Source organism: Pituophis catenifer, unplaced genomic scaffold (assembly GCF_029215685.1).
Source record: "Pituophis catenifer annectens isolate HBS135680 unplaced genomic scaffold, rPitCat1.0.hap2 SCAF_2, whole genome shotgun sequence".
In the NCBI taxonomy this organism is placed as follows: Eukaryota; Metazoa; Chordata; class Lepidosauria; order Squamata; family Colubridae; genus Pituophis; species Pituophis catenifer.
In genome coordinates, this window is record NW_027256882.1 from 100,286,112 (window position 1) to 100,311,123 (window position 25,012).

The 25,012-nt window shown below is 36.1% G+C and overlaps 1 protein-coding gene across 1 annotated transcript in view; it reads right to left on the bottom strand.

Moving 5' to 3' along the window:
* SPOCK1 (SPARC (osteonectin), cwcv and kazal like domains proteoglycan 1) overlaps window positions 1–25,012 on the bottom strand; it is a 510,659-nt gene that overhangs the window by 28,779 nt on the left and 456,868 nt on the right. The window contains exon 7 of the mRNA XM_070933894.1: window positions 6,211–6,327. Within this exon, the coding sequence (XP_070789995.1) occupies window positions 6,211–6,327 (117 nt within the window). The remainder of the gene's footprint in view (window positions 1–6,210; window positions 6,328–25,012) is intronic.

Genomic DNA, 25,012 nt, shown 5'->3' on the forward strand with positions numbered 1-25,012 from the left:
GTGAAAGAATAAAGAATCAATTAAACTGTAAATTTTGTGTAGAAATGTATGCATAGGTTATTAAATTACATCTACTGAATACATAAGAGATAAACACAAATTATTGACTTGAAAAGGAACAATAAACCTTGCTGTAATTCAGTGAATTATTGGTTTGCATCCAGAAAAGTTCCCCATCCCCCCAAGCCTCAAAAGGGACTCTTGTGAATCAGCTCATCATAAATGAGTTGAACCATTATCTGGAATGAGGCCCACCCCAAGATTCTCAGGCACTATTGAAGGCTATTCAAGGACAATAAGATAATTCTGGAGAAAATCATTTTAGAGGAGACAAATTCAGTACAGAATAGGATCTTCTACAGCATTCGCAAGAAACAGATGTTAATTCTTATATTTCTAGTCTTATGACTAATGGAGACAAAAGTGGGTGGAGAAACACCTGATTTCTAAATCTGTAGAGAACAATTAGCACATTGAACTGCAGGCAATGAAGCTCAGTGTGTTCATTATAACCTTCACCACAGGATAAAATCACTAGATGAAAACAATAGGGAGGGAACAAACTAAAAATAAAATGGTAATACAATGATGGATAAAATAGAATAGAAAACTTTTGACTGTGGAATTTTAGACTCTGGACATATGTCTCACAAAAACAAAAAACAAAGCTAAAGAAAGCAAATATTAGTAAATATACTACAGTAACAGCAAAACAGAGACAAAAGGAATCTGAACTGATCTCACAACTAAATCTAGGAACAGTAGTTTAAGACATGACTTTGATTCTGCCAAGTAGTTGTCAGATTGGGCTACTTCTCTCTGGGTATCCAAAAATTGACTTATATTCTTTTAGTTGCAAAGAAAGAAAGAAAGAAAGGAGCTTTGTCTGTAACAGAAGAAGGCTAGTACTTAAATCTTTGTTGATATTCCCATTTCAAGTTAGAACATTTTTACTGTTTTGATTGTTTTTAATATTTACATTCATAGCAACATTTTAATATCTCATGTGATACACCCAAAGAAGGTTTTACCCATCATTTCCCATTATCTTTAAGTCACTTTAAAACTTTAATCCTCAATGTGGTATTCATGGGGCTTCCTTCTATGTCTCATTTTGTTAAAAAAGAAAAAAAGTTTGTTTTACTGATGTTATTATTATTATTATGATTATCACTACTCTGTTGCTTTGCATGTACACTGAGAGCTTCTGTACTGGAGACAAATTCCTTGTGTGTCTAATAACACTTGGCCAAATAGTCCTGTCCTGTCCTGTCCTGTCCTGTCCTGTCCTGTTCAACTCAACTCAACTCAGCTCAGCTCAGCTCAGCTCAACTCAATTCCTTTTTTAAAGAAAGGAAACAAAATATTGATCTCCAAGTACATCTTTATTTCAGTAATGTTTCCAGGTATCACATGAGCCCACAGACATTTTTAGAAAATAGAACTGATGGATGACAGCAGTATTTTGCTTGGATATGTGACGTATCTATGCAGAAAAATACAAACGTGACATGGATGGTAGTGGTTAAAAGAAAGCACTCTAGGAAATTAGAAGATTCGGGAGCATATCCTCACCAATTTTTGATTTAAAAAATAGCATCTCTGTAACTTCTCATTCTCAGCAAGGTGCTCTAACTATTTAATGATAATATCCATGACATACTCCCAACATTGTAAATGTTTGAACTTTGCTTGAAAACCATAAAGCCATATAAACAACACTTTATGGGGGAATTATATGCTTACTACAGCTTCATATGCATATCCTGATAACTCATGTCAGGGAGGATTGTAAAAGAAAGAACAAGTCAATGCTAAACATAAGAAGAAAGTGCCTTATGCCTAGTTCATGTAGACATCACTGAGATGATAAATGTACTCCTAATTTGTACGATAAGTGACTGCAAATCAGTTCTTCCTGTATGTATGTATGTATGTATGTATGTATGTATGTATGTATGTATGTATGTATGAAGAATCTGTATACATCCAGCAGAATAAGTTGAAATTCTAAATAAAAATTTTATCCTTAGTCTGTATGTCCAGAGGGGATATAAAAGTCCTTTGATCTACATCTGAATCAAGTTGCTCTGACCTGCAATTCATGCATTCATGCATGGAATGGAATGCAGGTTTTATAATTGTACAAATTTTGCACTGTGGCAAACATATCAAAACTTGTGAAAAAAAATACTATTTTAGACAAGCACACCTTTACCATGTATGCTGAATAATGTGATTCTGCTCTTTATAATCTCAACTTTAAAAAGTACAAAAATTGTGTGGAAGGGTCTGCTGAGTAAAAGGCTTGATATAGCTGTATGAATGTTTGAATTTCAAGAATTACAAATGCAATTCTTTTCATCTGAACAGGTGTCCAAAGGCATAGCAAGGTCTTATGGTACACCTATAGGTTCTAGATTAGATCACTGATTCAAGGGATAAGCCAACTTTTCTCCAATGCCCATCATTCCACAAAAAGAAACATTTAAAATTTGTTTATCCTGACTTTTTTTCATTTGTACAGAGAAGATCTCAGAGATAATTTGCTCACAGAGATGGGCTTGCACGCTTCATAATAAATGTATGTTTTAAAAGATATATTTTGCTAAGGTTATGTTTTCAATTGAGAATGTGTCAGGAACATATATATTTTTGTGATTTTTTTTTTAACCTTCAGACTGAATAAATGACCAAGTTTGATAAAGTCTATCATGAATAGCTCGGAAGTTGCTGACAGGTTCAGCAAAATCTGCTTCCCACCGCTGAAAGAAGGGAATATCAGACTGGCAGATTTATTTCTCTTCTTGCTGACATCTACCAGGCTGGTGTGAGAAACAGCAGGGCTGCCAAAGGCCTTTTTATGTTGCCCTGTGCTTTGGTTCATAATCAGGGTTTTGTGGGGCATTTGGCAGGTGATTATAATTAGAGCCTTACCTGCCCTTTCATCAGTGCTCTTTGTTTATGTGTAATTATGATTTAGATTTTTCCAATGACATTTGCTATTTTACTGAGTGCTATACGCCACCCAGAGTTGCTTCTTGTGAGTTGGGCAGCCATATAAATATGAGTAATAAATAAAATATTGAGACACTCTGTGGTATGAAACTTGGGCTTGTTATGTAGTGTACAGATTTGTCTTTATAAGGATGCCCTTATAAGCTGTTCAATCAAAGTTTTAAAGTTCCCAAAAAAACCAATATTCCATGTCATTGATGAAAATTCTCAGTCATCCAGGAAGAATTGTCTGGAAATTGAATCATGGCAACTGGACTTACTTTTTTGTTGGTTTGAGACATTTCACTGCTCATCCAAGCAGCTTCTTCAGTCTGAATAAGTTTTAGTTTTAGGAGGAGGCACATTTCAACAACTCTCTGTCTACTTAGATTTCCCCTTAACTATCTTGTTCAGATTGAAGAAGCTGCTTGAATGGGCAGCAAAACATTTCAAACCAACAAGAAAATATCTCCAGTTGTCATGACTCAATTTTCAGGCAATAATCCATGTCCTTCACTCAACCTGCTCAGTGAGCTAGAATTTGACTGAATTTCTTTTGGAGCCCATATCACACTTTGCTGTCTCAGATTTTGGCTCAAACAAATCCTTTGGGGTGAGTCTCCAGTTCATCTGTTTCTAGCAATAGCTATGGCTCACAGAAACAGGATGATATATTCTTCTACAATTGGTTCAGGCTTGTTTTTTTTCTTCTATGCTAAAGTTTGCATTTGTGTTTGATTGGGCTGGGCTTCAATATTATTCTTCATATGCATTCCTTGCATTAGTTATAGTCTAATGTTTTTAGGGCCACAACTCTTGCTTTTCTCATTTTCCTAGATATTTGCTCTGATTCCCACTGATAACATGAGTCCAAATCCTGGGGGTGTGAACTTTCTGTTTCCATTTTCTGTTCTCTTGGGGTAAACAGTATCTCCTGAATAACTATCTGGTTTAATGATCAATAATTCTGGGATAACACAGATGATTTAGAATAGTGTTTCTGAAAGTAGTTTTTCTCTAGGACTTTAGTCTCCTAGGATTCTTTAGTAATGGCCATGCTGGTTAGGGAATTCTGGGAGTTGAAATTCACCTATCTTAAAATTCCTGAAAGTTCAGAAACACTGATTAATAACATTTAGTATAGGTAATCCTTGATTTATGCCCACAATTGAGCTCAAAATGTATATTGCTAAGCAAGACAAGTTAAGTGAGTTTTGCCCCATTTATGACCTTTCTTGCCATTGTTAAGTGAATCTAGCTTCCCTATTGTCTTTGCAGGTCACAAGGTTGCAAAAGGTGATCAGGACATTACAACCATCATAAATATGAGCCAGTTGCCAAGCATCCCAATTTTGACCATGGGGGAATGCTGCAATGGTTGTAAGCGTGAAAAATGGCCATAAGTCATTTTTTTACAGTTCTGTTGTAGCTTCAAATGGTCATTAAATGAATGGTTGTAAGTTGACGTATACCTGTAATGTACTGTCAAAGCAATTGAGTCAATCACACCAATTAGTCACCTTTTAATTCTGTTCTTATACCAAATTCTCAACTTTTTTGTGGTGGCTAAATATCAGTTTAATCTTTTTATTAGAAGCTGTAGAAATGGTTGTTCAATACTCAATAGTTTTTGGAGACTGAGTAACTTGAGATAGTTTGTCTCCTTAAAATTCAGAATCCAGTGTTCAGATGAGAGGATAGCCTGTGCACATTCTGACTTTATAAAAACAAAGCACATTGTTTTCTTCTTCTTTACTGTGGAATGAACAATTATAATGCTGTCACTCTTTTCATTTCCTTGTCCTTGTCCTTTTCCTTTCTAAATCTATATATTTTACAAAATCTATATATTTCTGTCCACCAAAAATGTTGGTGGACAGAAATTAATATTTTTTTCATTTCTATGGAATGTTTTTCTATTTGTCATTTGGTGAACTCTAAACATAGTACAGTATGTGTAGGTGAGACATTGGCTATATAATTCCATCAGGATGCCTTTGAATTATTGCATTTTGAGTACAAGAGTTGGAGTGAAGTTGCAATTAAGGTGATGGAATATGGCTTGGGAAACCCCAACTGAAATCTATCCTCAACCATGGAAACTCAATGGTAATTTTAGTTTCATTTTCACTTAATTCAGTCAAACTCAAACACGTGTATCTGATTTTTTTAAAAATATAAACGATGCTGCATTTCAATGGTTAGATGACCTAAATATTGGTATTTGAACATAGATCTTTTTAACATTGATATTTTATTATGTACTACTAATCTAGATGAAATGTTAATAAATATTGCTAGTCCATGTATGATATGCCATATGCTAAATAAATAAATTGTGATAATAAAATGAAAGGAAAATTTCCATTCAGGAAAGATAATGAATATAACAAAGTAATGAACAATAGCATGGATAAACAATTCCTCATGTCCATCTTGTAGTCTTTCTATATGTATTTCATTAGCTGCAATGGGATCCATCAAGTCCTTTCTAATGCTTTTATGATAAAAAGTCCAGTAACTGCCTGTAAATTCGTCAGAAGCATCAACACCTAAGATTTTAAGATATTCTCCAGGATTTCAGGGCTTGATACTGTAAACAAAGTTATTTTCTGTTTTCTGTCCCTGCCCTACCAAATAACTCCTCATAACAGATTAAGAAAGAAGATTGGGGGAATTTCAGACATTGATCCATACCAAGACACAAAAGTATTTATGAAATATACTTATGCATCTTCCCTAAAACCTCAGTCCCCAAAACTATGTGAATTTGAAAGTAGATCTTAGATTAATTCATGCTTAGAAGGTTGAAAGTAACAAGTAGCAAGACAAGTTACTAAACGTTATACCATGAATTGATTGTCCTTCTGTTTTAGAATTCTTCCTCATTTTTGTTATAGTTTAATTTCTGTAAATTTCCAAGTTTAATTCAGCTTTCTCATTTAAGCCTAGAGAGTAAGAACCTGGAATCCCTAGGGGCTGAAAGAGAATACAATACCATTATACAAGAAACTATTTTATTTTCAAAATGTATTTAAAATGGCAGTCCTGGCTACATGAACCCTGCTTCCCTACATAATGAAAAGAAACAGTAATGAAAGGAATGGAAATATGTGCTAAGGTATTATTGGGTCACTTAAAAACATAGCTGTCATTGCTATTCTTGAACTTGTGAATATATCTCAAATTGTATTCTCAGATTTGTCATCTTACTGCCTTGTGCTGAATCTGAGCTTGTTGGCTTGATGACACGATTCGCATCTTCATGAAGACTGCCAAACCAGTCTTTTAGACGGGATGCAAGATTTCGCAGTTCCTTGTCTGTGCAAGCTGCAAAAAGAATGACAGCAATTACATGACAGATAACATCATAAATATAGCCTCATCAAAGATTATTTTTGTTTACTTCCTGAAGAATAAACTTTGATTCCAAGGCCACTGCATTTCAAACAGAAATTGTATAGCAGGTCAAAGGGTAAAAGTGCATCAAGAACACACAAAGCAGCAACACAAGATTTATTATTATGCTTGAATTTTGGCTAAATAGGAGACCTAATTTATGATGTACAATCTGGACACAAATCCATCTTCTGTTGCTTCTCAGTGATGTGTGGGATTTTTCTATTTTGTTTTTTTGGTAATAGGTATCACCTTTTAGATCTTCCAAGAAAGAACATCAATCAAACAGCAGTAGGGAAAAATAGCACTGCTATTAGAACAAGACCCTGGATATAATTTATAACCTTGTTTGGTTTAGTTTAAAGTTATTGCCATGCCAGTAGGAAATCTTTTAATGTAAGGTTTCATGTTTTCCAGTTCCATGGCATTTTTAAATCCCTTCTCTATTGTTAAAGTTTATTTAAACATGTAGCAGGCACTAAAGCATTTCAAATCTAAGACATTATAAATAAAGAGGTAGAAAAGTACACAAAAGCATACACACACTGTATGCATTTGTAATCTTTAATACTGAAACATTAAATAATTCTGTCGAGAATAAAATTTGTATAGATGGAAGTAATTCATTAGAAAGTGTGTTGTTGGTGTAATTAAAAAAGAGAACAAGCATGAACAAAGCAACCTTAAATTAAATCATTCTTCATGTGATGTTAATTTTTCATCCAGCGCTGAGAAGCTAAACTTTAGTTTTCCAGCCAGCATTGTTAAAGCAAAAATAGCAATTTACAACAGAAATTAATGTCTTATATTGCACCATTTTATATATCTTGGGAAAAATAAACAATAAGTTTATACTAACATCAATTATTAAATATTGTTTCTTAATCCTTCCAGTTTCCTTAAGATCAGTCAACATTAAGAACCAGCAGTTATAGAACATGTACTGATCTGACCATAATCCCTACAATGCAATCAACACATTAAAATAAAATAATTCTAAGGAGGCGTTCTATAATTAACTTTATAGTGAGTTCTGGATTTCCAAAATAAAAGGAATTTAAAAGGATTTTTACAGCACAAAGAATTCCTGCTAGGTGACAGTACCAATCTGCCCTTGAAAAACTAAGAAGTTGAGTAGATGTTGGATGGGGGACCAACCTGGAAAGTGTAAACTGTAGCCAAGCCCGGAAATTGGAGTGAGGGAATCCTAAAAAGCAAACTATTTCAATATTGTTTCCAAGAAAATTACATAGAATTTACCTTAACAGTTTACCATTTTATTCTAGATACAAACTATTCTTCAAACAGTGTTTATTTCAGGTGTAATAAATATTAGTTTAAGACAAAAACTGAAAACTGAGTTCTTAAACTCATATTAATTTTTTAAAAAGCCTGAATTTACATAATTTGAATTTCTGGTTGATTTTTCTTTCAAATATATTTCACAGAAATAACAGACACTGAAATAGCACAGAAACAGTAAACACTAAATTCCCAGTCAGGGGTCAAGTGTCTGTCTAATCCTGTAGTCCTCTATGTTCCCATTTCTTGAACACATATTTTATTCATGCCTTAAAACTTGGATGATCAAGAAAGGAGAGAGAAAAGGATCAATGATCAGAATTTTATTCCCTTTTTAAGTTCAAATTTCAAAAGGTAAGCTTTAAATAACAGGTTTGGGATGTCAATATGAATAACTAAACACCAGGGAGAAACTGCATCAGCTAGATGAAAATTTACTCAGTTAATTTGTACTACTAAATGTCTTTTGAATTTTGAATACGATGAATTCATGCATTTTAAATGAAACACATGAAAGCAACTTGGTGCATCTGAATCCCTCCCATACTTTTGCTTATAATTTTGGCTTATCATTTGCTTGGTCCTAGTTTCTTTAATTAATTAGGAAAGTATGCATGTATGTATACTCAAATAACTAATTCTTAGCTACATACAGCCTGAAGTAATAGGACAAATGTAAGTGTATGAAACAGGAATTAAGACTGTAGATTTAATAATTATATTAATTACAGGTATTCTGCCAAGCAATAATAAAGGAAATGCTGTCATGTTAAATTCTTGGATTTTTCAGAATAGAATGACAATTACACTGTTTTATTTGGTGACAGTCCTTTATAATAATTATCCCTCTGCGATCTCTTAATGGTTTTACTATTTTTTCATGATATCTAGATAAATGTATCTACTATTCATTTCTGTTATGTATGTTTATTGAAATATATAATTTTTTGTTATAAATTTCTGCTAAGCGATTAGTGGACAGCAGAATCCATTATTTATGAGAAAGGACAGAAAAGATGTTCCAGCTTTTCATTATCTTTAGTGATAGAATTCACATATTCAAGCCATTTTATTATTCTTCACATGAGTTCATTCAAAAAATTAAGTAACATTATTCAAATACAAAAGAAGATTTTCCTCCATGCTTCACACAGTAATCCATGAATTAATGGACATGCTTCACATAATAACTTACAATGTAATATCTCCGTTCACTGCATATTCTAATATAGTCCCTGAACTATCTCTATACAGCCCAAGGAATGTCATTGTGTTGTACAAAGCTAGGAAATTGGATTTTTATTTAGTGCAAGACACTTTTAAAAATAGTTTAAAAACTGAGCAAGAAGGAGAGATAGCATAGTAAAGGGCAGAAGTGGTAGTCACAAGGAATATATATCAAAATCAAAATCAAATTCAATTGCATGAGCCAATATAATTAAAAGATTGTATCAGAACATCCGGAAAAAGGGACTTTTATGTAGGAACCCAAAGAACAATCTTAGCAGCCAAACAGCAATCATGGCAGCCATACAATGTGTGTGTGTGTGTGTGTGTGTGTGTGTGTGTGTGTGTGTATGGCATATACAGTCAGGTCCATAAATATTGGGACATCGACACAATTCTAACATCTTTGGCTCTATACACCACCACAATGGAGTTGGAATGAAACAAACACAATGTGCTTTAACTGCAGACTGTCAGCTTTAATTTAAGGGTATGTACATCCAACTCAGGTGAACGGTGTAGGACTTACAGCAGTTTGCATATGTGCCTCCCACTTGTTAAGGGACCAAAAGTAATGGGACAGAATAATAATCATAAATCAAACTTTCCCTTCTTAATATTTGGTTGCAAATCCTTTGCAGTCAATCACAGCCTGAAGTCTGGAACGCATAGACATCACCAGACGCTGGGTTTCATCCCTGGTGATGCTCTGCCAGGCCTCTACTGCAACTGTCTTCAGTTCCTGCTTGTTTTGGGGGCATTTTCCCTTCAGTTTTGTCTTCAGCAAGTGAAATGCATGCTCAATGGGATTCAGGTCAGGTGATTGACTTGGCCATTGCATAACATTCCACTTCTGTCCATTCAAAAACTCTTTGGTTGTTTTTGCAGTATGCTTTGGGTCATTGTCCATCTGCACTGTGAAGCGCTATCCAATGAGTTCTGCAGCATTTGGCTGAATGTGAGCAGATAATATTGCCCAAAACACTTCAGAATTCATCCTGCTGCTTTTGTCAGCAGTCACATCATCAATAAATACAAGAGAACCAGTTCCATTGGCAGCCATACATGCCCACGCCATGACACTACCACCACCATGCTTCACTGATAAGGTGGTATGCTTAGGATCATGAGCAGTTCCTTTCCTTCTCCATACTCTTCTCTTCCCATCACTCTGGTACAAGTTGATCTTGCTCTCATCTGTCCATAGGATCTTGTTCCAGAACTGTGAAGGCTTTGTTAGATGTTGTTTGGCAAACTCTAATCTGGCCTTCCTGTTTTTGAGGCTCACCAATGGTTTACATCTTGTGGTGAACCCTCTGTATTCACTTTGGTGAAGTCTTCTCTTGATTGTTGACTTTGACACACATACACCTACCTCCTGGAGAGTGTTCTTGATCTGGCCAACTGTTGTGAAGGGTGTTTTCTTCACCAGGGGAAGAATTCTTCGGTCATCCACCACACTTGTTTTCCGTGGTCTCTCGGGTCTTTTGGTGTTGCTGAGCTCACCGGTCCATTCCTTCTTTTTGAGAATGTTTCAAACAGTTGTTTTGGCCACGCCTAATGTTCTTGCTATCTCTCTGATGGGTTTGTTTTGTTTCTTCAGCCTAATGATGGCTTGCTTCACTGATAGTGACAGCTCTTTGGATCTCATTTTGAGAGTTGACAGCAACAGATTCCAAATGCAAATAGCACACTTGAAATGAACTCTGGGCCTTTTATCTGCACATTGTAATTGGGGTAATGAGGGAATATCACACACCTGGCCATGGAACAGCTGAGAAGCCAATTGTCCCATTACTTTTGGTCCCTTAACAAGTGGGAGGCACATATACAAACTGCTGTAAGTCCTACACCGTTCACCCGAGTTGGATGTACATACCCTCAAATTAAAGCTGACAGTCTGCAGTTAAAGCACATGGTGTTTGTTTCATTCCAACTCCATTGTGGTGGTGTATAGAGCCAAAGATGTTAGAATTGTGTCGATGTCCCAATATTTATGGACCTGACTGTATATATACACACACACACATAAATCCACATATAAAAAGAGAGAGAGAGACATACATGCACCTGATGGAATCCCAATCAGCTAGTGTCTACAATAATTCTGTTCTGCATTCAGTTTGCAAAATATCTTTACAAGATTTGTAATGAGCTACAAGATTTGTAATTTACTCTCTACTCAATGCACGGTCTGGACTGCACAGGATAAGTGATAAGTGATCATCAGCATTAACTGGTGATGTTCGGACTTCTGATTTAAACACCTCTAACGAACACATCTGTACAGGCACTAAGTTTTGTTGTTTCAGGAACATTTCTTTCTAATTCTTAACCAAAAAAGCAATTTTCAGCAAATGATTCCGGCATTTTCAATAAGTATAGTTTCATTTGTTTCATCGGTCATCTTTTACCCTTCAGATTATTTAAAAGAATATAATTGTATCTCTCTTAATTTTAAGACACATTAATTCAAAACTGATTGCAATGATTTATGATGCAAATTGTGGTCCTATTTGTGGGCATAAACCATGGACTACTTATGTTCGCTTTTCAGCAACAACCCTGCGCTATTATTTCATTTTTAGACAGTTGATATTAAGGCGCTGGAACCATATATACACAAACCAGAATTTTTTTTCATACTAAACTTGGTCCTTTGACTTCTTGTACCTAAATGTATATACAACTTTATATTAATTTGTAGGCACCTCATCATCCACTTTAGTACAGTACTCCAATTTTCCAAGATAATCTTTGAACTATCACTTCTGAATGTGAAACCTTGTACTCTACGTATACTCTGTATGCTGTGTACAATATGAATCACTGGACGGCCCAGTACACACCTTGGATAATTTATTCTTTTATCCAAGACATTGGTAAAAGTGTTTAACTATTATAGACTTTAGGACAAACTGCTCTTTCTTTACAGCTATCACATCTGCTTAAGGGGGGGAATTCTGTCTCTGTATGATAGGTATGCTGCCTTTGGGAAGTAAACTCATGCCTTTGATTAAAAGACCAGAATGGTTTCCAGAAATAATAATTTAGAAACATGGGGAGTAAAGCTTCTTTGAAAGTATTTTTCAAGAAAAGATAAGGATTATTCATTATTCATTCCCTTTCTTATTAGAAATTATACAACTTTATATTTTATTTATTATATTCTACTCTTTTTTCAACAATAGAAATAAAAGACCTTAATTAAAGCATTATCTACGGACACCAAATCTTCTTTCCAAAGAACTGATAATGAAAAACTATTTTTCCATCTTCCATTACTTTATTTAACAGATTAAATAAGTATAGCAAGCCCTCCAGGGGTGGGTTCTACTCAGTGGTGGGATTCAAGTAATTTAACAACTGGTTCTCTGCCCTAATGATTTCTTCCAACAACCAGTTTGCCAAACTGCTCAGAAAGTTAACAACCGGTTCTCCCGAAGTGGTGCGAACTGGCTGAATCCCACCACTGGTTCTACTTACCTTTACTACCGGTTTGCAATGGGGCCACGCGCACTCGCTTGCTTCACATCTTTGTTGCTATTCTCTGCACTCTTTCCAGAGTCTCAACATCTTTTTTATATTATGGTGACCAAAATTGGATGCAGTATTCCAAGTCTGGTCTTACCAAGGCATTTAAAGCAGTTCACTACTAACACTTTACATGACCTTGATTCTATCCCTTTGTTAATGCAGTTTAGGATTGCATTGGCTTTTTTTGCAGCTTCAGCACATTGCTGGCTCCTATTTATATGGTTATCTACTACGACTCCTAGATCCCTCTCATAGATGCTATTGAGCCAGGTTCCACCTATTCTATACCTGTACATTTAGTTTTTCTTCCTAAGTGTAAAAATGCTACTTTTCTCACCATTTAATTTCATTTTACTAGATAGGACCCAGTATTCAAATCTGTCAAGATCTTTCTGGATCTTGAGTCTATATCTTGCCAGGTTGGCGTTGTCTGCAAATTTAATGAGTTCCCCTTCTATTCCTTCATCTAAATTGTTTATGAAACTATTGAAGAGTACTGGGCCTCAGACAGAACCTTGGGGTACCCCAGTTGGCAACTGCACAATTCTAGAGGAAAAAGATGTAATTGTTTTCAGATGATGCTGAAAGTTTGTACCCCTTAGTGCTGCAAAGCACTTTTTTAAAAAACTGAATCTAAAGTGGTGCCTCCTCCTACTTATCAAAATACCTATATTATCTTTTGGTGCTTAAAAGAAATTGAAATTATAATTTATGGCTTTGCTTTCATTGAACATTTACAACTACAGAACAATTAATGGAACATAAGGGAAAAAAACAAAAGACATTATTCTGCTGCTTTAATTTAATGCTAAAATTTGAGTCTGATGACAATTGAAGTTTCAGTAGATAGTCAGAACTAAGCTAAGGCTGCAGAGATGCCAATAAATTGTCCATATCTTTTTGAATAATATTTATGTAATTGTATAAATATTTATTGGTAGATCTGCCTCTCAGCAAAACACTACCATTATTCATTTAGTGAAATTAAAAGCATGACTTGTATCCTTAGGCACGGTACGTTTCTGGGTCTTGAAAATAGCTTAGAAGGCCAAATGAGCGGTATCAAATCTGTTAAAACTGCCTGCCAGGTTCTGTATGCTTATCTCCTTACCTGCATACTCAGTTTTCTTTTGGAAAGCTCAAGGCTCTTTGGCACACATATTAAATATTATAATGAAAAGTTGAAAGTTTGGAGAATTCAGATTGTTTTTCTCCATGCTGAACTGTTCATTAGTCTAAAGGAGAAAGTATGATAATCCAAGCTATCTCAGCATGTATTTTAATTATAATAATGAGGAATATTCGAGCAATCTGATTCTGAGATCCAGATGAAATTCAGATGACTTTAAACGATATGTTCCACGTGTATAAGAAAAGGACTGCAAATCAATGCTGTAATGTGTACCTAATTCAGAGACAGTGTATTTTTGCTATGTTATAGATCAGTGATGGTGAACCTTTTTGGCACCGGGTGCTGAAAAGGGAGTGCGCATGCGCTCGTCTAGATCATAACCTGGAAAAGGAGATGCCCAGGGCGCATGTACTTTCTCTAAAATGAACTTTTGGTTTCCAGAGCGTGCATGTGCACCGGCCAGCTAGTATTCCAGGTTTCTGGCGTGCATGATCACACCGGAAAACAGAAGACCAGCTCTTCCAGTTTCCGGTATGCCACATGCATGAAATCAAGTTGATTGTCATGCGTGCATGTCCAGAAACCCAGAAGAGGAATGGGTGACATCGTGCATGCCAGGTTCTGTGCCAGGCTCAACATGGCTCTGTGTGCCACTTCAGGCATGCATGCCATAGGTTCGCCATCACGGTGATAGATTAATGTGGTTGAAGGAAATGTTCTTTCAAACAGAGGCCCTTCTTTTCATAAAGGCTGGTAGTACTTCTTTTGAGAGACCCTGATGGCTTCAACTCTGATAACATTCAGGATGCTAATGAAGATATGGAGGTTCTCTCAGGACTTATTTATTTATTGTATTGGTTTGATTTATATGCCGCCCTTTTCCGAAGACTCAGGGCAGCTTACAATGCGTTAAGCAATAGCCTTCATACTTTTGTATATACCTGCTTAGTAGGGCTTTCACCCCCCCCCCCCAAGCAGTGTTCTTTTTTTTTTTATACAAAGTCAGCTTATTGCCCCCACAATCCGGGTCCTCATTTTACCTATCTCGAAAGGATGGAAGGCTGAGTCAACCTTGAGCCTGGTGAGATTTGAACTTGCAGTAATTGCAGGCAGCTGGTGTTACTTAACAGTGCTTTAGTCTGCTGCCTCACCAAGGCTCTTGACTTGGAGCAGGTTGAAGGCAGAGCCCCTGTTGAAGGGATTTTTTTTTGGTATATATTTTGTATATATGTAAATATTCATCTATAGTCTTCCAGCTATAGATGAATATTTAAAAATAACGAGAATGAGAAGACTGACATTGTTTTAAATTTTTGCAAATATCATCAATGTGTGGCAACTAATTTTGATTTTGCAGAGTGCTGAAAGGGTCTTGAGGGTCCCCCAGGAGTCTTCAGACCATACTTTGAAAGATGCTGTCTTAGACCAAATACACAGATCTGAAGCTTATATAAAAACTTAATTTTTAAAGAAGCAAAGTGCTGGATGAAACAGCACAAAGTTTGAGGGCTCAACTTTCAGAGTTGCATAGTTAGAAAGAACAGCAGTTTATTCTTTTTACATAATTCATGTCAGAAACTTTCAGTTAATTAATGCTGTGAGAACTTTGAAAAGATATAGCAATTTAATTTACTCAAATATCCCAAAATTTGAATGCTAATCCCAGGCTTACATCAACTATTGTAATATACTAGGCAGGCAGATTTATTTCTGTATATTATGCTACCTGCAAAGGTAGCAGATGTTCTATTCCCCTGAGATAGTCTTACTTTCTACAGCTGCAGTCCTACATTAGTGTTGCTTATGTTAGTGTGCAATGCATTTGTGGAATTTTCTGCCTACAATTTTAAGAAAGGTAGAAAATGCACTGTTGTGGGAAAATGTTGCAAAGAACTGTTCTGCCTGTTATTTTGGCAGGACTCCTGTGTCTTTAGTAATTTAAGGAGTGACCTTAGGGTTCTTCTTCTTTTTTCCCACAGATTGAGAAATATTTTACATGTCTGTGAGCAAACATAAGATATGAGGGTACCAGACATCTTAGGGCAGACTGTCTATTCCATTCACCTCTAAACAAAATAGAGGTAGAATATTCCTCTGTATTTGTTCTATGTTAAAATATAAACCCAAAGTAATTAGAAAAAAAGCAAGATAATAGTAAGAAACCCTGATATGTCTAAACAACCTCCAGTAAAAAAGTAATTACCACTCAACTCCCCTTCCCTTAATTTCTGTTGTTGCCCCATTTATTTTGCTTGTAGAAAGCTTGCACAGAGAAACTCAGTGCAGAAGTTGGCAGGAAGTTGCAAATTCAAGGCTTCCCTCCCTCCCTCCTTCCCTCACTCACTTGCTTGTTTGCAACAAATTGCAAAATGGTGGTCATGGTGCAGAAACTGATTAAGAGTGTGTACATTTTATTTTCCAAGAAATAGACACATTATGATTGTGCAAACATTTTTGTGAAAGTATAAACCTAATGTTCAAAAAACAAAAACATTGTTCTGCCCCAGTTCCGGATCCCAAGGTGTGTGACACAAACCAAGCTCCAAAAACTCCATTTATTACAAACAGACCCCTTTCAAAATGCAGGCTTTCAGTGCAAATGTCCTTATCAGCCTGCTATAAAGTAGAAAGAATAAACAAAGTCCAACAAAGGTTGGCAACCAGCCCAGAAACCAAGATGTGATAAGAAACTCACTCTCCAAAATGCTCTGCATAATAATTAAACGTTGTTTCCAGCAACAATTGCTAACTGCGTGCGACTTAAATAGGCTAAGAGTGTGGCCAATTAGTCCCAAGCTTTACTCTCGAGGAGTCCTCCTCCTCCTGAGTAGCCACTCCTGCCTTTTGGCAGCCCTGCGTGCTTGAGCATTGAGGAGAGGCTCCTCCACTTCATTCTCTGCACTTGAAGGAGCCTCTGGAGATTCTGAAGGCCCTGGCTGAGTCTCTGCCTCTGGCACCACATCCTCTTCAGCCTCCTTGCTGTCCGACGCAAGTACCAGCTGCACAGGTTGCTGGCGCGACAACACACCAGCCTCCTCGTCGTCAGGATCAGCCACAAGCCGCGCAGGCTGCTGGCGGGCCACAACAAACATGATTGTGTAAAGCTTACAGTTTTTATATTATTATCATCTCTTTTATTCATTAAACATGAAACTCAGTCAACTGAACATTTAAAAAATGTGTCACAAATACCCTTGACTGATGCTAATGGTTGATACGGGTTGCTGCTAGCATCCTAGGTATCAACCAAGTATCTTCTTAAAATATATGATGTTCCGAGTAGCACAGTTTTTTGCAGTTCCACTGGTGTTATTGCAGGAAGCTGCAATTTCTCGTGGGTTTTGTAAAATTTCTGGACATGGTACTAAGTGTCCCGATGACAATGGGTATCACTGTTACATGTTTCATCCATAGCCATGTAGTTTCGATGGCCAGGATTGTTGTTGTTGTTGTTTGTTGTTGTTGTTATTGTTGTTATCCATTATTTTATTAGTGAATCGTTATACTAAGCAATGGCTAACAAAATAGAGTAAAGAAGACAAATCATCTTCTTTCTGCATAACTGGGTGGTGGAGGGGATATCAGAATTTGGTTTCCACTGATAAGATGCTTTTTTAGAAGTATGGTATATGTCTTACTTTAAAAGTAACATGTATTTATCCTCAATTCTTTCATCTCTGAAATGGAAAAATTGTTGACAATAGCAGAAGTTCTTAATCCCCTCTTTTTAAAGTTACTATTTCAAAGTTATCAAAGTGATACAAATCCATAACTACCAATACGGACTTCTTGATATAGTATCATACTTATTTTTTTTATGTGCACCCCTATGCATACCTATTTGGAAGTAAGACTCACTAAAGTGAAGGAGACTGACTTTCAGGTAAATTTACATAGGACTGCAGCTTCAGTGCAGGAGTGCAGAAAATCATTTTCTGCTGTTTTTCATTGAATGCAGTTAATGAAGTATTCTGGTGCTGTTTAAGAAGGATGAAATTCTTCCGGTTTGCGAGCTTCGGCGACGGCGGTGATTTTCTAAGACCGCCAGCCCCGCCGCCTGTAGAGCCGCCCCGCGAACGAGGAGCGGCTCGAAAACTCCGAAATCTTGAAGATTGCAGGAGCAGAGACAGCAGGGCACAGGTTGAGCCCCTGTAACCCCCCCAGGGAATTGTTTCTGGGGGTGAAAACAGGAGCGGCTCCCTTCCAACCTGCGGAGACTCCGGGCGGCGTGGGACGATTCTGCCTTCAGCAGAACAAGCCGACAGCAGCAAACTCTTAAAGTGAGAGGAACTAATTCTAACAAATAGCGGAAATACCAACTTGAATCCAGAAACCTGAAAATTGCAAGTATTAGTGCTTTATTGACTTTTTAAATCAAGAGAAAGTGAGCGAGTGAAAGTGATTTGGAAAAAATATGGCGTCCAGCGCTTGAGTTAACGAGCTAGTGAAAGTGAATTTGTGAAGCCTCTCTGCTTTGCTACAAAGTTGAAAAGTTGCTACAAAGTTGTCTTACCTAAAGGAAAACATTTCTTTTTGCTAAAATTTGACTTTGCTTTACTTCAGTTTTATTTGACTAAATTTGGGGGACTTTTTTAGAAGCTTTTGTGGAAGAGGGAAAGGAAAAAGAACTTCCCTCTCTAGAAAAATTAGCCTACGTGGCACAATGGCTTCAAAGAAGCAGGAAGGGAAGGCATCAGGGGGGGGATCCCCCACACACAAACATCAAACGCAACTTCCCCCTGCTCAACAACTACAAACTCAGAAAAAAGAACTTGATGTGGGAGATTTAAAAGACTTTATTGCTAAAACTTTGGATGAAAAATTTCAAGAATCTCAACAGGAAATAGATCATAAACTTCAAAAATCACATGAGGAATTTCTGCAGGAAATTAATGAAGTTAAAGATATGGTGAAGCAGAATCAAAATATGGTGACCAAAAAAATATCAGAAGTGGCGTCTGGCCTGGCAAATTTTATTGGGAAAGTTGATTTTAAAGTTGAAGAACTCAAATTAGAAGTTAATGTTAGGATGAAAGATAATGACTATAAAATTGAAGAAGCTGATAATAAAATGCAGAGAATTGAAGATGAGATTGTCATGATACAATTCCGGGCGATGGAATTTGCCATACGGCTTCGGGGAATTCGAGAGGAGGAGAGACAGGATTTGAGACAAGTTTGCTCTGAAGCCCTGGCTAAGATCTTACAAGTTAACCCTGATTTGGTATTTCACAAAATAGATAAAATTTACAGAGTCAACTCTTGGGTGGCCAGACAAAGACAATTGCCTAGAGATGTGGTCATATACTTTACTGAGAGAGAAATTAGAAATGAAATCCTCCAAAAATCTTTTCACACCTCTGTAGAAGTGGGGGGCTCACGACTTGTAATTTTTAAAGAATTACCTCCTAAAATGCTGAAAGCTAGAAAAGAGTTTGGTTTTCTTGTTAAGGAACTGAAAGACTTACAGATACCCTTCCGGTGGGATGCACCAGCTGGGATAATTTTTAGATATAAGGGAGAAGGATATCGATTGAATACCGTGGAGAAGGCACAATATTTTTATAGTACTATTCTTAAGGAAAGAACACCATCTCCACGTACATCTACAGTTTTGGAGATTAAGGAGAGTGAAGAGAGGCAGTCGGAAGAACAGCCCAAGCAAGAATTAGAAAATGTGCAAGGTGCAGAAGGAGGTTTTCTGAGTGAGCCCTTGCTGGATTCTTCTCCAATTTTGGATTTGATTCAGCTGACTGAAGTTAAAGATCAACGTATAACTAGAGCTCAATCCAAGCTACTTAAACAAAAGCAACAACAACAACAGGAAAGACAAGACAAGATGGCAGCTAAGAGTACCCCACAAGAGAGTGGAGCTATGGGAAGAGCAAGATCGAAGCTTTTGGATGAACTTCAAATATTTTGCTCTGCGCTCCAGAAACAGGCCGATGACCCTTAAGTGTCTATCTTGGAATGTTAATGGGTTGAATTCAGCACAGAAAAGGAAGAAAATATTTACATATTTGAAACAATTTAATAATGATATAATTTGCTTACAAGAAACACATATTACAACTCAAGATCAGAAATATTTGATAAATTCAAAATTAGGAGTGCATTATATATCTTCAACTTCGCAGAAAAAGAATGGTGTGGTTATTTATGTAAATAAAAAATTAACAGCAAAAATTATAGAAGTAGATCAAGATGGTAGGTTTGTAGCAATTGAATTGCTTACAGCAAATGGTCAAATTCTTTTGATTGGAATTTATGCTCCTAACCAACAACAGGATTGTTTTTACAAGATGTTACATACTAAAATATTGCAATGGGACTATAGATCTATTTTATTTATGGGAGACTGGAATGGAGTAATTGATTCTAAATTAGATAAAAAGAGCTTGGCAAAGTCTAGAATTAGACTACCGCAGACTTTTTTTGATATGAAAGAAGATATGGAACTAAAAGATGTTTGGAGAATACATAATCCGAATGAATTGGATTACACTTTTTTTTCCGATAGACATAGATCCTTTTCTAGGATTGATTTTATTCTGTTGTCAAATGATTTACTTATTAAGACAAAAAGAACAAAGATTTTTCCAAGAACTTTGACTGACCATAGCCCTGTATGGATAGAAATTGAGATGGATAAGGTTGAGAGACGTTCTTGGAGATTAAATGAGAACTTGTTTAGATATGAAAAAAATACAATAGAACTTAAAAAGCATTTGAAAGAATTTTTTGAAATAAATTTGAATAAAGGTACCCCAATTGAAATTGTTTGGGACGCTAGTAAAGCTTATATGAGAGGGGTACTTATCTACATGAATTCTAAACACAGACTGTTCCGACAAAAGAAAAGATCTGAGTTGGAAATGGAAATAAAGAATAAGGAACAGTTACTTATTAAAAACCCAACAGATGAAAGAATAAGAAGTGCCATAAAACTTTTGAAAGACCAATTTCAAATGCTTATGGCGGAACAAGTTGCAACAAGTTTACAATACGCAAAGCATAATACATTTTGCAATGCTAATAAACCGGGCAGATGGTTGGCTTACACACTGAGGAAAAAACAAAGTATACGGACTATTGATAGTATTGACATTGGAGGGAAAGAAATTTTTCAACAAAAATTAATTAAAGAAGCTTTTGTGGATTATTATACTAAATTATATGCCAAAGAAGAGGTGCAGAATGGACTTATAGAAAAATATTTAAAGGATAAGAGAATTACAAAAATTACTGATCAACAAAAGGAAAGAATGAATTACCCTATAACAGTGGAGGAGATAATAGCAGCAATTAAGCAGCTAAAAACAGCTAAAGCGCCTGGCACGGATGGTTTGACAGCAGTGTATTACAAAACTTTACAAGCTGAAATGGTGGAACAACTTAGAGATTTATTTTGTAATATTCAACAAGGGGGTAAAATACCCCCATCTTGGACAACTGCTTATATATCTTTGATACCAAAGGAACAAGTTGGTCCTAAAAAACCAGAGAACTACAGACCAATATCTCTTTTGAATACAGACTATAAAATTTATGCGAAGGTATTAGCCAACAGGTTGATGCCAGTAATTCAAAAAGTGATTCATGAGGACCAAGCGGGATTTATTGAGGGCAGATATATGAAGGATAATGTAAGGCAAGTAATAGACTTATTGGAATATCTTGATAAGAATAAACAGATTTCTGCAGTGCTGGTTTTCTTGGATGCGGAGAAAGCCTTTGATAGAGTGGATTGGAACTTTCTACTAAAGACTTTAAAAAAGATGGGCTTTGGGGACCAATTTATACAGGCGATTTCAGCAATTTATCAAGAGCAAAAAGCACAGATTATTATTAATGGAAGTTTGACGACAGAGTTTAAAATTGAAAAAGGAACAAGACAGGGATGTCCGTTGTCCCCACTTTTATTTATATTAACATTGGAAGTCTTGCTAAATATAATACGGGACTCAAAAATCTTGAAAGGTATAGTGATAAGGCAAGAGGATTATAGAATAAAGGCATTTGCAGATGATCTGGTTGTTACCCTATCACAACCAATGGAATCAATAATCCTGATGAACGACATTATACAAGACTATGGTAGAGTTTCAGGTTTTAAACTGAACTCAAAAAAGACTAAAATGATAGTTAAGAATATGACACAAGATCGTAAACATGAGCTTGAAAGGAGGGCAGGTTTTGAAATTGTACCTAAGGTAAAATATCTTGGAATTCAGGTTGCAGAATCAAATATGAAATTGTTTCAAAATAATTACGAGGTGTTGTGGCGAGAGGTTCAGAAAGACATGGAGACCTGGAAAAAGCTGCAACTGTCTTTACTTGGAAGAATAGCAGCAGTTAAGATGAATATTTTGCCAAGATTTCTGTTTTTGTTTCAAATGATTCCGGTGCTTAAAAGTGATAAACAACTGAAAGTCTGGCAGTCTGGTGTGAATAAGTTTGTCTGGAACGAGAAAAAGCCGAGAGTGAAATTGAAAATTATGCAAGATGTTCCAGAAAGAGGAGGCCTTAAACTCCCAAACCTACAGTTATATTATGATGCAGCAGCTTTAACTTTAACAAGTGACTGGTTTGGAAATAAAAAGGCTGGAATATTGAATGCAGAAAGTTTTGATCTTGAATTTGGATGGCATGCTTATTTATTTTATGATGATAAAGTTGATAAAGTATTTAAAAGTCATATACTCAGAGATTCTTTGATGAGAGTTTGGAAGAAGCACCGACTCAAATGGGATTATAAAATACCGCTATGGCTGGATCTTGGTCATACCTTGTGGAATACAAATATAATGTCACTCGGGGGGTTTTTATACAAAGAGGTTCTTTTTACAGATGCGGGCAGATGGCAGCTGAAGACATTGCAGACACTGTTGGACGAAGGGATTAATTTAACCTGGTTACAATATAATCAATTACAAATGAGATGGAAAGAGGACCAAAAAACTGGTATTATGTTGCATGAGGAAGAATTGGTTAGACATATAAGAGAGAAAGGTCCAATGCATATTAAAAGGCTGTATAATGTTTTGTTAGAAAGAGATTCAGAAACGGAATTAGTTAAAGATTGTATGATTAAGTGGGCACAGAATTTTGAAGAACCAGTGATGCTGGAAACTTGGGAAAAAATTTGGGTTCAGAATGTTAAATTTACACAGTCGCAAAACCTGAGAGAAAATTTTTATAAAATGTTTTATAGATGGCATTTAGATCCTAAAAAGTTGTCATGTATGTACCCTAATGTTCAGCCAAAATGTTGGAGATGTGATTGTGTAGATGCTACATATTATCATGTTTGGTGGACCTGTAGGAAAGTTAAGGCTTTTTGGATAAAAATTTGGTGGGTCATGCAGAATGTTTTGAAGAAAAAAATTCAATTTTCTCCACAATTGTTTTTATTGGGTATAGTTAAGGGTTTTACACGGGGTGAAATAAAACTAATATTGTATATGATAACAGCAGCTAGATTGTTGATAGGTAAATATTGGAAGAATGAAGCTTTGCCTACTATCGAGGAATGGACTTTGAAGATGGCCAGCTTTGCAGAGATGGCGAAGATTTCAGCGTATCTAAAAGATTGTTCACAAGAGACTTACGAATGGGAATGGAAAAGGTGGATAGAATATGTTCAGAACAAATACCAAACCAGAAAGTATCAAATAGCTTTTATTTGAAAATAATGTATTAGAAATATTTTTATGTAAAGAGATAAAGAGGAAAAATTATATAGGGGGAGGGATGGGTTCAGGTTTATATATTAGTGTTATTAGTTATGAGTATGTAATAGGGAAGTCTGGGGGGGGAGGGTTAGGGAGGGTTAGGGTGGATGGGAAGTTTGGGGAGGGAGGTGGGGGGGGTGAAAAAAGGGGTGAAAATGTAATTGTAAAACTTTTGCAATAAAAAAAAAAAAAAAAAAAAGAAGGATGAAATTGAAGAACATAACACAGGCAACTCCACTCAAATGCATTTGACATCTGAAATTAATTAAATCCCTGCTGGTTATTGTTTTTGTTTTAATTTTTTTTTAAAAAAAATGATACGTTTTCATAATTTCTTCCCTTTATTACACACCCTGGGGAAACAGAAGTAAGGCCCCTTGTGAAAATCCTTAGTATGAAAGAACACAAATAAGAAATTATTAACTACTTGCACAGATTCGAGTGATTTATTTTAAACTGAGCCGTTTACTGAATGTAATCCTGTGCAAGGCATTATGAAGCTTTACTCATGAGCTAGCTAGGTTGGCTTTCAAGACATCTCACAACTGTAAGGTGCATGTAATCTGTTTGTTTTGTAAGAAGTCTTTCTGCTGTGCAGACAATATTTAAAAGGGAGAAACTGCAAGACAATACCCGTATCAGACACTGAAAAACTACTTTGTCTCTTCTACCAGGGTGAAAAGATTGATATGCTTAATTTGGCTGAAAAAATGGCTTTTTCCAGAACCTATTGTAGGAAATGATGAGAAAAATTTGATTAACTGGAAGATGACAGTAGAGACCTTGATGCTGTCTGATTTGGTTGTTGACTTGCAGATGTTTCATTATTCAACAAGATAACATCATCATTGCTTGCCACCAGTATCCACTGATGATATTACTAGTTTAGTAATGTAACCCAACAACCAAGTCAGACAGCATCAAGGACACTATGGTCCAATCCAGGGGTGAAATGCTCCCAGTTCGGATCGGATAACCTGATCCGGTAGCGATGGAGGCAGGTGGTTCGGAGAACCGGTAGCAAAAATCCCTGCCCCCTCCCCCATGCCCAGCTGAGCTGCACAATCATCAGAGGCTTTTTTTAACTTTTAAAAGCATTTTTTCTACAACCTCTTCGGCCAAAAAAAATGATTTTAAAAGAAAAAAAAAAGCCTCTGATGATCACGCCACTCAGATGGGATCGTCAAAGGCTTTTAAAAGAAAAAAACTTTTTTTTCTTTTAAATGCCTTTGACGATCCCAGCTGAGTTGCCTGATCGTCAGAGGCATTTTTTTCTTTTAAATGCCTCTGATGATCCAAGCTGAGTTACCTGATCAGCAGAAGTTTTTTAAAAAGCCTCTGATGATCAGGCAACTCAGCTGGGATCGTCAGAGCCTTTTGAAAGCATTTTTTTACAACCTCTTCGCCAAAGAGGTTGTAGAAAAAAATGGTTTTAAAAGTAAAAAAAAAAAAAATGGTCAAGCCCATCCAGTCACATTACCACCCCTCCACCAAGCCATGCCCACAGAACCAGTAGTAACAAATTTTAGATTTCACCACTGGTCCAATCCTGACATACATATATTCTCTTCTGTTAGAAGATGACTAACACTACTTTTGAAAGCTGGTACAAAATTCAATAAAAATAATTAAAACAGTTCTTTCCCCCCTCAGGTCTATTATAATCAGTACCCCCAGGCAGTCT